At 41.1% G+C, this 15,744-nt stretch overlaps 1 protein-coding gene and 1 long non-coding RNA gene across 8 annotated transcripts in view; one reads left to right on the top strand and one right to left on the bottom strand.

Moving 5' to 3' along the window:
• The window catches only part of HNF1B (HNF1 homeobox B), a 256,081-nt gene that overhangs the window by 160,753 nt on the left and 79,584 nt on the right, over positions 1 to 15,744 (bottom strand). For 4 of the 7 annotated variants that reach the window (XM_030186229.1, XM_030186232.1, XM_030186230.1 and 1 more), the window contains one exon: positions 14,181 to 15,404. The exons of 1 other annotated variant lie outside the window; for it this stretch is intronic. In XM_030186229.1, the coding sequence (XP_030042089.1) occupies positions 14,181 to 14,518 (338 nt within the window). In that variant the 5' untranslated portion in view covers positions 14,519 to 15,404. Of the gene's footprint in view, positions 1 to 11,615; positions 11,745 to 12,791; positions 12,853 to 14,180; positions 15,405 to 15,744 lie in introns of those variants that run through there. 2 more of the 7 variants (XM_030186233.1, XM_030186235.1) reach the window with 2 other exon arrangements.
• Positions 13,049 to 14,265, top strand: LOC115456871. Its single transcript, XR_003939934.1, has 2 exons — positions 13,049 to 13,698; positions 14,186 to 14,265. It is a non-coding gene; the product is annotated as an uncharacterized LOC115456871 (long non-coding RNA).

Here is a 15,744-nt window from a genome sequence, read left to right as displayed (position 1 = left end):
GAATTTCAGAAAAATGTTCTTCAGAAAAAAAGAATATAGTTGCAGGTTTGAAGCTAAAATAATTATTATTGCTACACAGTGACTTCTTTCCAGGGCAAAGACCTCAGTTAAAGCAAACAAGAGCTGTTTGCAAGCGTTCCTCATGGTTGTGTTCAGTCTCGTTTGAACGAATTACAAAAAAAAAAAAGAGAGAGAGGAGAGAATTCGAAAGGCCAGCTTTTCACAGGAATATTTTCCAAACTTCAGACAGCTGAATCATTTCTTCCAATGCTGAGAAGCTGCTGAGAAGCAAGCTAAGGGGCCCTTTTACTAAACTGCAGTAAAATGTGGCCTGCAGTCGTGTAGGCGCTTGTATTGGGCGTGCGCCAGGCCAGTTTTTACCGCATCTACAAAAAAAAAAAATAGCTTTTTGTTAATGGGACGGGAAAAGGGCCTGCGGTAAAAATGAAACCAGCGTGCGCCCAAAACCAGCCTAAGCCCTTAACACCACCCATTGATCTAGCGATAAAGGTTCGCGTGCTATATGCGCAGTGACCGATCAGTGTGCGCCAAGTCCCGATTACTGCCAGAACCAGCCCGCGTGGGAGGAAATAAACAATTCATCCATGCGTTTTGGGCATGCACCAAATCTGAAATTACCTCCAAGGAGGGCACGCTGGCCTGGAGGTAGTTTCATTTGGGCACGTGCTGCATGTGCAAAGAGCCTACCGTGGCTTAGTAAAAAGGCCCCTAAGCTGACCACCTAACATGTTTGGCAGAAATGGAGCTAAACCAAAAGCAAATACCCACGTGCACATGAATTTGCAGACAGATATATACAAAGACCAGTGACGATCCTAGGTCAGCTGCCACCCGTGGCGGATCGCCGATGTGCACCCCCCCAGTGCATCAACCCTCCCCCCCAGGTGCATTCTTGGCTGCTGGGAGCAGCCGCGCAGCTCTCGGCTCCGCTGGCTTCCTGCTCCCTCTGCCCCGGAACAGGAAGTAACCTGTTACGGGGCAGAGGGAGCAGGGAAACAACGGAGCTGACAGGCGTGCGGCTGCTCTCTGCACCCAGGACGGACCGCCCCCACCACCCCGGCCCTTGCTACGCCGCTGACAAAGACACAGATACACAAAAGAATGCAGACACACATTTTGGGCCCTTTTACTAAAAGTCATTAGAATTGGAGTTTAGCTCGTCTTAAGTGGGGCATTTCTGTGCGCTAAGCCCAAATTCAAAGTGGCACTTTAAAAAAAAACATTTTCCCATTTTTTTTTCTTTCAGGCCATGTGCTAATGTTGACCAAAAAAGAGGAACTAAGTGTCCTGCAGCAACAAAACAGAGTAACACCAAAACAGACACTGTGAAGTCCAAAAGAGTCCTTATTAAAACAAGTCCCGATGTGGCCACGTTTCGCCAAATAGTCTGCATCAGGGGTAAACATGAACAACTAACCTGAGTCACAGAAGATTTGCCCTGGCAGTAAGATGCCAAGATGACTTGAATGCAGCTTATTACCCACAGAGGACTGACAGGGCAAATCTTCTGTGACCCTGGTTATTTGATTATGTTTATCCTTGCTGCAGCCTATTTGGCGAAATGTGGCCACGTCAGGACTTGTTTGAATAAAGACCCTTTCGGACTTCACAGTGTCTGCTTTGGTGTTGCCATTACCATGCAGTATCTGCAAAAGGTTAACAGAACTCCTGCTGTAAGCCAACAGCGCTGACAAGATACTGCCAGAACAGCACAGAAAATGAGCTCACCAATGCTCAAAGGAAACTGTAGGCAAATAATACGTGCGAAAGCAAGGAGGGGGATGTGCTTGCTTGGTGAATGTGCGGAAGAGTTAGCATGGTAAGCCCAGCTCCTGTGAACACGCACCAGACAAACCTGAACGTGAAGCACAATTGGTGTCTGTTTTCTGAGCCTTTCCGTCTTTTATTTTAAACTTGGAATATCTAAAATGTAGGAAACGGGCACTAATGTGTGCTTTCACTTTCAGGTTTTCTTGGACTCATGCACATTTGTTTCTCACTACTGGCACTTAGGGGTTTGCACGGGCTTCCTTTTGCATCCAAATTATATAAAAACTGGCGTTTGCTTCTGAGCTTCGGGGCATAAGTGCTCCTGAGTTGTCTGCGTTATCCAGCTACCATGCACTAATCAGAACATGCTCTCTGAAGAATGCTTCCATGCCTATTTCCCCACCCATGACATGCCCCAAAAAATATTTAAAAAAAATAATGCACAGTAAAGAGTGCGGAAAAAGGAAATTACTGCAAAACACTTTAACGCATTTTGCATCTTCTCATGCATTAAGGGCTAGATTTTACATATGGTGCCTGAAAATTCCACGTGGAAAAAAAAATACACCTAGATGAATTCTGTAAAGTACGCCTACATTTCATAGAATAGGCTTAAATTTCTGCGTGGTGTATAGAATAATACCGAGTGCCTCTCCACATGACCAAATGCAGTAGCGTCAGAGACAGGAACTAGCATGATCAACAGAACTCTTCCAAGGAAACCAAGGAGACGAAATAGGGAATATACACTTTATTCCATAATAAAAAGAGTTGACTCGACACAACACCATGTTTCGACGATAGTGCCTGCCTTAGGAGTCTGAAAATTACAATTAAAACAAATGAGTATACATACACACCGCATTGCTTTAGCCACATGGCTCACAGTATCTCACCATTTAAGAATGAATCTTCCTTCCTTCCTTCCCCAGATTCCCCATTTTTTTTAGATCAGCTTTTATTATTATACCATTTCTAATTGGTCACTGTTTGTTTCAGGTGTACTTTATATATATTCTTCATCCCTGCCTGGCACACTTTGCACTTTTCTTTTCCTGGTTACTTATTTAATGTCACTACCCACCCCCTTTTTTAAATTATATTTTACTTTTTACCAATGTCTTTCCAATTGCATCTTTCACTTGTCTTGTTCATGGTGGATCTTGTTTTTCTGCTCCTCGGTGGTTGACTTCCAAATGTAGTGGCAGCCATTTACACCATTTTATTACTTGGCGTAAATCCCAACACCTAACTTAGGTGCACAGCGGATGTATTCTATAACAATGCACACAGATTTTAGAAACATCCACACACACCCCCACCCATGGCCACACCCCCTTTGCGACTTAGAATTTAGACACACCATGTTACACAATACACTTAGCGAATTGTGCACATAAATCTTAATGCCAATTAGTGCTGATAATTTCTTGTTAACATCCAATTAACAGCGCTGATTATAGCTAGTTAACCAATTAAGTTATACGTATTATTATAGAATACGCTTCAATTTCCATTCAGAAATTAAGGCACCATACATAGAATCCTGAGGTAAATGCATATTAGGGTTTAATGCCCTTTAGTAAAAGAAACATAGAAACATGATGGCAGATAAGGGCCGAGTGGCCCATCCAGTCTGCCCATCCACAGTAACTACTAACTCCTCCCATTCCTAAGAGGGTCCATTGTAAGGTTTCTCCCCACTCTTCGGGAAAGGACCTTGATGGAATCAGGCCTCTAAAGCAGTGCTTCTCAGCCCTGTCATGGGGGCACCCAGGGGCATAGCCAGACCTCGCCAGGAGGGGGGGCCAGAGCCCGAGGTGGGGGGCACTGTTTAGCCGCCCCCCCCACCGAGCCGCCGCCACCACATCGGACTCCCCCCTGCCGGCCTGCCCACGATCCCCTTCAACCCCCCTCCCGCCACCAACTCTCCCCCGCCGTCGCCGCCCGCCCCGTCGCCGCAAATGATACCTTTTTTTGAAGAGAGAATTCCTTCCTCGCTCGAGTAGCGCCTTTCTTCAACAAAGTTCCGGCGATCAGCTGTTTCAACGCCGGCAGAACATTCTAGGTTTATTATATATAACGTTGTGCATGTAAATTCTAATATATGCAGCCGAAAAGGGGGCATGGCCACGGGTGTGGAATGGGTGGGTTGTGGGCATTTCAAAAAACTATGTGTACTATTGTACAATGCACCCAATCTCCCCCGGATTCTATTTAGTACACTTAGATTTAGGTGCCAAAATCAGCATGGGTTCTATAACACCATGTGGAACTTCATTGGCTTAACAAGCTAATGAACGCTGATAACAAAACTTAACAAGCAATAATGAGCACTAATTGGCATTGATTCGAGTTTAGGCGCAGAACTTGCTAAGCATATTCTGTAATGATGTGTGCTGAACTTCTAACATTCGGAGGCAAAAAGGAGGATGGTTATGGGTAGGGAAATGGGTGTTCCAAAATTTAGGCGCCTAGTTATAGAATATGGGACAGTGTGCCTAAAATCATCCCAATACAATGTGGACAACCCCATAAATATAAACAGCCCAGACTACACTCTCCCTATCTCAGACAGCCTGAAAATCCTCGGCGTTACAATCAACTGTAACCTTACACTAGAGAGCCAAGTGAAATCCACAACAAAGAAAATGTTCCACTCAATATGGAAACTCAAACGCGTAAAACCATTCTTCCAGAGGGAAACATTTCACAACTTAATACAATCAATGGTACTAAGCCATGTAGACTAATGCAATGGAATTTATGTGGGATGCAAAGAACAAATCATAAAGAAACTTCAGACCGCTCAAAACACGGCAGCCAGGCTTATATTTGGAAAAACGTGATTCGAAAGCGCTAAACCCCTCCATGAAAAACTGCACTGGCTCCCAATCAAAGAATGTATTGCTTTCAAAATCTGCACCCTGATTCATAAAATCATCTACGGTGAAGCCCCGGGATACATGACAGACCTCATAGACCTACCAACCAGAAACACATCCGGATCAACATGAACATATCAAAATCTCCACTACCCAAGCTGCAAAGGACTCAAAATACAAATCAACTTATGAATCCAGTTTTTCCTACATAAGCACACAACTGTGGAACACATTACCAAAAGCCGTGAAAACAACGTATGACCACCTAAACTTCTGGAAATCACTAAAAACTAACCTGTTCAAAAAGGCATACCCTACCGATCCAACTGAAATGCCTGAACTCTGCAACACAACAAAACCAAAGCACGTAATGGACATAACATAACTCTTCCACTCTACTATTCCCTAATGTGCCTGTTCCACATGAACCTTATTCTACCACAACATCACTTTGTATTTATTCATACCGGAGTTGGCGAACGCCCCTCCGGTACTATGTAAGCCACATTGAGCCTGCAAATAGGTGGGAAAATGTGGGATACAAATGTAACAAATAAGTAAATAAATCTACGTGCCGAGATGTACACCAGCTTTTCACTGACGTAAATGGAGGCTCCCAGATATCGGCGCTGAAACATCAACTAAGCATATTCTATAATCAGCGCCTAAATCTACATGATGATTATTGAATATGCTTAGTCGGTACTGATTTCAGCACCAATTTTTTACGCGCCATATATAGAATCTCCCTCTCTGCGCATAACTTAGGCACAGGTACTAAGGCTGATTGTAGGTGGCCTAAATGGGTAGACCTAAATTTTAGTTGCAAAAACGGCACATGCGCATATTCTATAAACTATGCCTAACTAGGCGTAGTTTATAGAATCATGTTAAATGTGTGGTTTTTCGACGACGATTTGGCCCAAAATATGTACAATCGTGCATTTGGAGTCCAGAAATCCAAGGGAGCAGAACGCGAGAGCATGAGGAGATACTGTTGTATTAATGCTTATTTTCACTTATTAGAGGAAGATTTATTTATTAATCTCATTTATACCCCTCATTTTCCCAACTGTGTCAGGTCCAATGTGGCTTACATCACACTGCAAAGGCGGACGCCAATGCAGTAAATTAAGCTAATACATCATGAAACCTACATAAGAAATAAAGGAGAGGATGGGAAAGAAACGAAAGGAACGGGAAAATCAGGGGACAGAAGGGAAGAGTGGATGTGTCCAAAATTGTCACACACACCAAACACACTGGCTGCATCGGGGGCAAAATAACTCAAGGTGCCCGGTGGTACTTAAAACACTATTGGCAAAACATGGCCATGGCGCGCACAGATGACTGAAATCCTGGGAGCTTTTTACTGAATAAAGCCTGTGTGTGTTTTTTTACAAGATCTGCCTGTCTTATCTTCCAAGTTGGATTTGGCGGATCACCTACCTTGCTGTTATATTTATTTATTATACTGCATTTCTTTAATGAAAAACAAGGCGGTTTACAATCAAATCAGGAAATAGAAAAGAATGCCAATTTATCAGATCAGAGAGCACTAGAAAAATGAAAAGACAGGCAGCAGGAAAAGGAAAGGGAGAGTGGAAGAGGCAAGGTAGAATTTACCGTGACCATATTGGATGATCTTGAGGTAGTGAAACAGTGGGGATAATTTTATTTATTTATTAGGACTTTCTAACTGCCTTTTTGAAGGAATTCACTCATGGCAGTGTACAGCGAGAATAAGTCAAACATAAGCAATAGACAATTACAGCAGTAAAACTATTCAAATAACAATACATAGTATGGGCATAGTATACTACATTACAATGTCAACACAACACGCAACAAAACGTTTCAATAGACAGCATAGGGTGTAAGTAAAATGGAACACATGCATAAGATAGAGTAACATGAGCTAGAAAACAAGGGGACCAATTTATGTTTAAACATTTTTATTGATGATGAAATAAATATGGTATAACAGATACCATAAAATATAAAACTTCAACAGTACAGTGGAACTTCACATATAAGTATTGAACAGACCATCATCAAATTTTTATATACTTCCCCCCCCCCCTACCCTCTCTTCAACCCTCCCTCCCCCCTTACTTCTGTGTGTGCCAAGCATTATTGGGGATAGTGGGTTTAAACATTCAGACCATGTGTACTGCCAAGGTAACTCACAATAGATTAAGGAGCAAACTTCGCAAGGGGACCAATTTAAAGAAAGTCGCACATGAGGGCAGAATGGTGCTTAAAAATTATCTTAGCTAGATTAGGAGTGCATAGACATGTCCTGCTATTGTATTGGTGGCTATAGTCAAAGGAATGTGAAAGTGTATAGGGAGACACATAACCAATAAAAAGAAAGGGGACAAGATCTCTGCACAGTTCGCTAGTGAGATTCAGTAAGGTATAACGTGGAGGAGATGCAGAGAAGAGCTACCTTGAAGGGTGCGGGCCATGGATTTGATATACCACTTTTCTGCGGTACAACCAAAGCAGTTTTCATTTATTACATGCAGGTATTTTCACCATCCCTAGAGGGCTCACAATCTAATGCCCTGATGCTCAGGAGCAAAGGCGACCGAACTAGCACCTGAATTATGGAGGGCAGAATGTTCAGACACTCTAGCACGGGAAACGAGTGTTCCACACATTAACACAAATAGCATGATAATATAGTATGTTAATGAGCTGACTTCTTATTCCCTCCCAATGCTCACAGAAGAGCGCACAAAACAAAGCCACCTTTACCGCTGAAAAAAATAACGCCAGCTCAAAGCAAGTGTTAGGGAGTTTGAAGAGAAGATTTCTCGTATGAGTCTCTCTCTAAAATCTGCCATTTTTTATACAGTTTGGATGCAGAAGGAAGCCCGTGCAAGCCCTTAAGCACCAGTAGTGAGAAACAAATGTGCACGAGTCCGAGCAAACCTCAAAAAGAAAGCACACATTAGTACCTGTTTCCTGCGTTTAAATAAAAGCCTTCCAATTTTGAAAAGCTTATATTTAAAGGTGCTGAAAACAGGTGCCAATGTGTGCTTCACATTTGGGTTTTACCTGGTGCATGTACACAAGAGCTAGGCTTACCATGAAACTCTTCTATGCACATCCCCCCTCCTTGCTTTTGCTTTAACACCCTGCATACCATTTCCTTTGACCACTGGCAAGCTAATTTTCTGCCCTGTTCTGGCAGTATTTTTCTGTGTTGTTGGCTTATTGTGGTAATTCTAAGCAGCAGGTCATCAGTTTTTGTACCTGGGGCAATGGAGGGTTAAGTGGAGCTGCAGTGGGAATCAAACTCAATTCCCCAGAATCAAAGTCCACTGCACTAACCACTAGGCTACTCCTCCACTAGCAACATTCCATGTAGAAGCCTGCCCTTGCAGATCAGCAATGCGGCCGCGCAGGCTTCTGTTTCTGTGAGTCTGACGTCCTGCACGTCAGACTCACAGAAACAGAAGCCTGCGCGGCTGCATTGATGATCTGCAAGGGCAGGCTTCTACATGGAATGTTGCTAGTGGAATAGCAACATTCCATGTAGAATCTCAAATAGTAGCAACAGAATCTCAATAGTAGCAACATTCCATCTAGAATCTCCAATAATAGCAACATTCCATGTAGAATCTCAAATAGGGAAAGGGAAATGGGACTTGATATACCGCCTTTCTGAGGTTTTTGCAACTACATTCAAAGTGGTTTACAAAGTATATACAGGTACTTATTTGTACCTGGGGCAATGGAGGGTTTAGTGACTTGCCCAGAGTCACAAGGAACCACAATGGGAATCAACCCCAGCTCCCCAGGTTCTCAGCACACTGGGCTAAGCATTAGGCTACTCCTAACATGAGACTTAAGGGCCTAAGTATAGTTACCCTGAAGGACTGGAGAGACATAAAAACTGTGAGAGAGATTTACGTGCCTCTAAAGTGCAAACAATGCATATGAAGCAAACATTTTTCAGCAGAGAAGAAATTCTAGAACAAGAGTCACCACATAAGGCTCCCAGGGAAGTCCTATCAGGGGTAACATCAGAAAATATTCCTTCACAGATGCACAGAACAGCCTTCCAGGGAAAGCCATGGAGACTAGAACAGTAACAGAATTCAAGAAACCAGAGGGGAAGCACAGAGGATCTGTCTTGAATAGACTGTAAGCTCTGTAAAGCAGGGACTGTCTCTTATGTGCACTGTGTAATATATGTCTAGTAGCCCTTTAGAAATGAGAAATAGTAGTAGTTAGTAGAGGACCCCTAGTTGCAAAGAAGTGGAGGGAAAATAATTCCCATACATTCAATCAGAGGCTCTGAGGAAGGAAACACAGCAAGAAAGATTTAGATGGGTTTGGTTGAATCTTCTAGTTTTGATGTTAAGGGTTTCCAGTGTCCCGATAATAATGCTATATATCCTCTCACATACACCAGGTATTCACCTTCTAAAGATAATGTTTAATGGACCATCAGCAGTGATATTCACCAGTAGTGATTCTTCTTCATTGGTTACTAGAACCAATAACTTATATCGTCTTCGGTCCATACTTTCTCATTCCAATAATTTAATAATTCGTGTCAGCACATTATCCTCAGTAACGAAGACGACTGAGATCAGATAAGATAATCTTTATTTATAAAAATTAATTATATAAATTTAAAAATATATAAAAGTTTGAAAGACTAATTAAATTATTGGAATGAGAAAGTACGAACTGATGACGATATAAGCGATTGGTTCTAGAAATTAGTGAAGAAGAATAACTACTGGTGAATATCACTGCTGATGGTACATTAGCTATATAAATATTGGCCCTGATATTCAGACCATGGGAGATAAACCGGGCTGCCTCCCGCGGTCTGCACTGCATATCTGATTTAACTGGTTTGGCTGGTTTCACCTTAACCGGCCAAGCCAATTTTCAGTGCTGGCCGGTTAAGTTGGAGCTGGCCAAAGTTATTCCACCTATTATGGTGGTCAAATATGGCTGCCAAACTTAGTTGTCTCCACGATGAAAATCTCAGGATAGCTGGTTATATTGCATGATATAACCGGCTATCTTTAAGCCGCTAACTGGCGATATTCAGTGCTGAATATCGCCGGATAGCCAGTTTGGTACCGCTTGGTGGTCATTTTCTTTAGAAGGTGAAAACCTGATGTATGTGAGAGGATATAGTACATGCGTGTAGCACACTAGGGGATTATTATATATAAGGACTATCATACAGAGCCAATTGCAGTCTGTTAATAACGCTGACACCACTGGATGGATGTTACCCCATTATAAAATTATCTTTAAACTAGTTGTAGTTTGGATTAAGTGTTATTCCATGGTCTTCTATGTATTATCGCCTTGGGTGAATTCCTTCAAAAAGGCGGTAAATAAATCCTAATAAATAAATACAATTTCCTGTTACTGTGTAACTGAAGGAGCTGTCTTGATTGTTCCCAGAGAGAGGGGCATTTCAATGCCTATAATAACTAAGGGGCCTTTTTAAAAAGACATAGTAAAATCTGGAGTTAGCGCATGCTAATGTGGGACATTCCCACACGCTAAGCCCAGATTTACCGCAGCAGTAATATTAAGGGTTTTTCTTTTTGGCAGCTCCTGTGCTATTTATTTTATTTTTTTGCAAATCCTGCACAGCTAATGAAAAAATAGGCGCAGGAGGCGGTATTTCTCCTGCATTGTCCACATTATCCTGTTAGGGTGCGCTAGGTGGAAAATGCTTCCACACCCATCTGACCCCCTCGCAAAAAAGTTTTGAAAAAATAAATAGAATGCAATTAGCACATGCGAACAGGTAAACTATCACAAAACGCTTTGACGCATTGTGCAGTAGGCCTTTTTCTCATGTTTAGCATAATTTAACGCTGAACTGGTTTAGTAAAATGGCCCTTAAGTAAGTAAATAAAAGTCAGGGATTCATTTGTTGTACAAGGAAGTATATTGAACAGGGTAGGTGGATTATGTCATGATCAAAAAATCACCCAGACTGAGGATTTCTTTCAAACAACTGGTTGGAAGTCAGGAATTCTTCCAATATATGGTGGAAAAATTTTAAAGCACCAATGACTTTCCTAAATAAGTCAGTGGCTATAAAACCAATACTTTGCTAGTGAATGTAAATAGTTATAAGCAGCAACAGGTTGTTGAAGGCTGACATCAGACGTCATTTTTATGGTACCACCCTCCCTCCATTCCGCCTTTATTTACAAATGCAGAGAGAGCTTAAATCACAATTAAGCCATAAATTGCAAGACACAAGCTAACACAAATAGGTTCAGGTACCTCAATCATATTATCTGGCCCTTCTGATTTTTTTTAATATCGTATGCTTCTTCAAAGGGGAAGAAGCCCTGTATCCTCCCATATAATAAACGTTTGTGACAAATAGGTGTTCACTACAAGAAAGGTTTATTCTTAAATATTGTTTTATGCTATCCTAATCAATTATAACGCCAGCACTCTGACCCTGAACAAGATGGACCGGGACACGTGTGTAGCATCCGGTTTATCCGGCCACATTAAACTTTCCAGGGATTTCTCGTATAGCTCCTGAATCTATCAAAATCGAAAATTATTTTCAGGCCTTGCTACCCTTCCCATTTTGTAGGGCCAGACGGGCAGAAAGCCTGTCCTCATTCATTGCAAGGTGCAAGGAAGCTAAGGTTGAACCTTCCTTCCTTGCACAGCATTCCCAGAGACCCTGTATCACGAATTCAGTTGTGAGCTGACAACTCGCACGTGTGAAAATATTCTAGCCAGGCCCTAGGCACGCTTGATAGTCTATGTTATCCTATTTTTCCTGCAACTGTAATATTTTCTGTGTGCAGTCCTAGTTGGAGGCCACGCGGAAACAAATCCCACACCGCAGGGGTGCAAGTACCCTTTATTAACTAGTACTTAAATTAGAAAAGTATAGAAATCTGAGATTCCTACCGCAGTAACCTCTCTGCCCAGGCGGATTTCTTTGCTCGGCGGATTCACCCTTCTTATTTGCAGAGAAATTAATCTCGGCTCTTTCCTTCTGCTGTGCCAACTTCGAAAAAGAAACACTCAGTTTTGATCAAGTAGTTTCTTCGGGTGATCCTAGCCCAAACACTCTGCTGTTTATTTATTTAGGAGAATGCCAAAACTTGTCTTTAAGAGGTTTTTTTTTTCTTTTTCCCCAGACCGGTTTACAACTTCGGCAATGAATAACCAGCCACCCCATTCAACCTAATCACAGCCCTTTGTGTATCTTTCTGTTGATGATTTATAGAAATAAATTAATAATGCCCCAAGTCCACGTGCTTACGTTTATGTTTTAACTCAAAAGCATCAACTTGGTCTAAAAATTATAATCAAAGAATCTATCCCCCCCCCCCCCCCCCCCCAAAAAAAAAAAACAATTTGTATTTCGAAAATGTCTGAATTTCTACGCAAATTAATTGGATTACGTTTTAAATCTTTGCAGCTTCTCTAGCAGGAAAAATCCGTTTGACACCACTTTTAAGATTTAAAAAGCGCCTTCATTTCTTCTTTTGAATACTGACTGTAGCTGAATCTGCTTCTAAAGCAGAAAAAACCCCACAACTTCCATATAACCATAAAAGACGAAAACTATTTCTTTTCTCGCGCCCTTGTTCAGGCTGAGCTGTATTGATCCAGTAATTGCACCATAAAACCGAACCCTTTCGTCTCCAGCTGAAACAGTGAAACCAAATTCTATGCCCTGAAACCCGAGGAAAAGTCAAACCACCCTAAAAATATTCACCACGTCGTTTAAGTAAAACGAATGCAAATATAAATGTTCCCGATAACGTGGAAGTTTTTCTTAAGAATGAAAACGACCATCTTTCAATTATTTTAAAGTGAAAGACATCAACGCCTGTCGAAATTAGCAAAAAAAAGTCCAATAAACTCCCAACTGCTACAATTTCTCTTCCAAACTGTATATAATGTTTGATCGTGACAAATAATAGTCTATGTTAATCCTTTAGTAAAATCAGATAGTATTGGAAATATTTACACACATAGGTCTCAACAGCATTATGGTTTGCTAACATTAATGCTTTACGTGTTAAATATTGAATTTAGCTAAAGCTTAATTCTAGTAAAAATAAGTTACTGTACCTTTGGACCAGGCTTCTTTTTGAGAGAGCACAAGCTTAGAGTTCCAGTTTTTGGACTTCACTTCTCCCAGTACAGTATTTTAATGCTACTTTTGGTAGTTAATCATAAATTACCTGGTTATGTTTAGTTTATACTTTGCTAAAGAAGACAAATAATGAACTATTTGGATAATTAGTAACTAGCTTGTCAAGGCAGGAGATCTGGCGGGTTACTTTAACATGGTTTTCGCTCTTGTTATCCAGGTGTAATAGCTGTAAAGCATTTTCAGGTTTTCTACATTCCCAGCCAGTTTTTCTGTAGTAGGAGTTAGGGTTAAGCTCTAAAAGGCATGATTAAAGTTATAAAGCAATTTTTCACTGCTTGCCACTAGAGTTACTCCCTTCTCTAAATAGAACATCAAAGTTTTAACTCAGGTGGAAACGAATACAAGAACATCTTTAAACGTAGGAGTGCAGAACAGCCTGGGAAAAATCATGACACAAGCCCAGACACCATTTCAGGGAAGGAGAGAGAGAGAGAGAGAAGACCTGGGTACCGGAGAGCCTGGCATACGAATTAAATTTTTTTTTCCCGAAAGTATATGTTTCGTTTTATCGATGAGGCGGACACTACTATGACAGAAGAGCCTGTCTACGATTTCCCATAGGATGTCAAGAACATAGGAAATCTAAGCTACAGTTTTCAGCTAATGAACTAATTGTGTAGATTTTCATATTTACAGCTTAAAAAATCGAACTAGGCAAAGAAAATGCAAAGGAATTTCTGTCTTTTTTTTTTGTTTTGTAAACTTTGCACCCTGTAAAAATTGTTTTTTTTGGTAATTTCGTTCGTGCCTTTAACAGTTCAAAAGATCGACTAAATCTGTTTAAGGGGAAAGACCACTTATTTCCCGATCAGATACGTAAAGGTAAGTAACACAGGTCCAAGCTCTGTGGGTGCTAAGCACCCCCAATATGTATCAAGTCCCTGTGTCCAAGAAGGGTAGTTTTCGTTGCCTCTAGCACCCCCAATCATTTTGAAAAGTTACCTTCTAGAAGATAGATACGTGTAGTATGTGCTATATGCCTATATATTATGTGCAAGAGTTTTATGTTGCATTAAGATTTTAAAAAATAATCATTTATGCTGTAATATAACTTATGGAAGTGCTAAAAGATGGTTTCGTTTTCTTCTCCTTTCTTTTAATTTACCTGTGGCTCCTGGTTATCATAAAAATGTGTTTTTGTGGAATAAAATTAAATAGTTTTCTTTGTATAGTTTGAATGCACAAACCACAGTCTAATAAAACCCAGATTTTTGGAAAAACTCAAGGACTAGGTATATAAAGTGGTTGTCTAAGCAACTGACCTTTTGGCAGGAATATAACAATAATAATAATTATTCTTTTACCTTAGCATCCTGTCCACCTCCGCTCTTTGCTCTGCAGCCTCCTCAGTGTTGAGTGACTGAAGCTCTTTCAGGATCGGCGGGGTATCAAAATCATCCCCATCTTCCGAACCCTCATCCCCGGACAGTTTGCTCTTGTTGTGCCCATTGGTCAGGGTGTGGAAGACAGGTTTGGAATCCGGATCGTTGACAGGCGACATCTGTAAGTTTTCCAACTTCACCCCAAAACTGGGAGTGGGTATCATGTCCTCTAAGGTCTGGATCAAAACATCTTTGGTGACTCCCGAACTCAGGAGAGCGTTGAGAAGCTCCTGCTGCAAAGATGTCAGCTTCGACACCATTTTCACAAGAGGAAAAGAGAAGGGGAGGGGAGGGTAGAAAAATAATGATATTAAAAAAAAAATCCCCTCCTCGGAGTTCTTTGGCTCCGGAGCACCTGTCTTCCTTGAGTGGCCGACCTAGAGAATCTCCTTTCAGAAGCTATGGCTGACACTTCTAACCTGCCATCATGCTCTCAATTAGGCAATATCAGATATGCAAATAACGTGGGCGGAGACAAATTCCTCCAGGATGCAAATGTCGGGGGAGTGGCAGCCTCTCAGGTCTTTGTGTTTATACATGGAAACTGAAGCCTTCTTTATTGGTTCTGTTTATCAGCCAAACTTTACCTGAACTTTGGACTTGTTAAGCAAGGAGCCATCAAGTGCAAAAAAATAAAAATAATTAAAAATTAAAAAAAAATCCTACCGATCTCCAAAAGCCAACAAGGACTAAAAAGTAGCAGGGGCAGGTGACTTAACTGGAATTAGAAGGGGGGGGGGGCATTTGATTTTTAACCTTCAGTAGAGCAGGTTTGATTTAATGTCATACTTTTGAGGTTTCTCTGGAAATTAAATGATTTGCCTTGGATGAGCAGAAGAGAGGCATTTCTTTCAATGTTATTTCTTCCAGGATTATTTGTAGACAATTTTGGTTTTGTGAGGAGAAGAAAGTTCTTGTTGGCAAATGACATTTTGACAGGTTGCCTTAGAGAGAGAGCGAAAGCCATCTTGTGATCAATGTAACCTGCAGCTGGTGGTGGTTCTTTTTGGATTTTCCAAACCGGAAGTGCTGAAAACTGTGGCTGGTATGTAAGTACGGATATACGAGGCAGGCAGGAGAGTCTGCTGTTGATACAACGATCTGTGTTTCTTCACCGATTGTAGTTTATCAGGGGCTCAGGTATTTCTGTAAATGAGAAACAAGTTTAAAATAAAAATAAACAGGATGGACGATGACGTGATTTGTGTTTTGCTTAATTCTTTGTGTCTAATTTCATTAATTTTGCATCTATTATCGTTTCTCTTGAGATGTTTAGGAAATGCATAATTTTGACGTTAGAAAAATTAAATGAGAAATAACCGTAACTTAAAGGTGAACAATGCAGAGTTTTTACTCCAGTATTTTTTCAAATTAACTTTAGCCACCTAACGTTCGAATATAGAAGTAGGCAGGGGGTTATTTTTGTTTTGTTTTTTTACCTTTACAGGTAATTGTTATTTTCCCTTTGCTTTCATCGCGATGAAAG

Source organism: Microcaecilia unicolor, chromosome 13, assembly GCF_901765095.1.
Source record: "Microcaecilia unicolor chromosome 13, aMicUni1.1, whole genome shotgun sequence".
NCBI lineage: Eukaryota > Metazoa > Chordata > Amphibia > Gymnophiona > Siphonopidae > Microcaecilia > Microcaecilia unicolor.
This window is presented reverse-complemented; position numbering and strand designations above follow the sequence as displayed.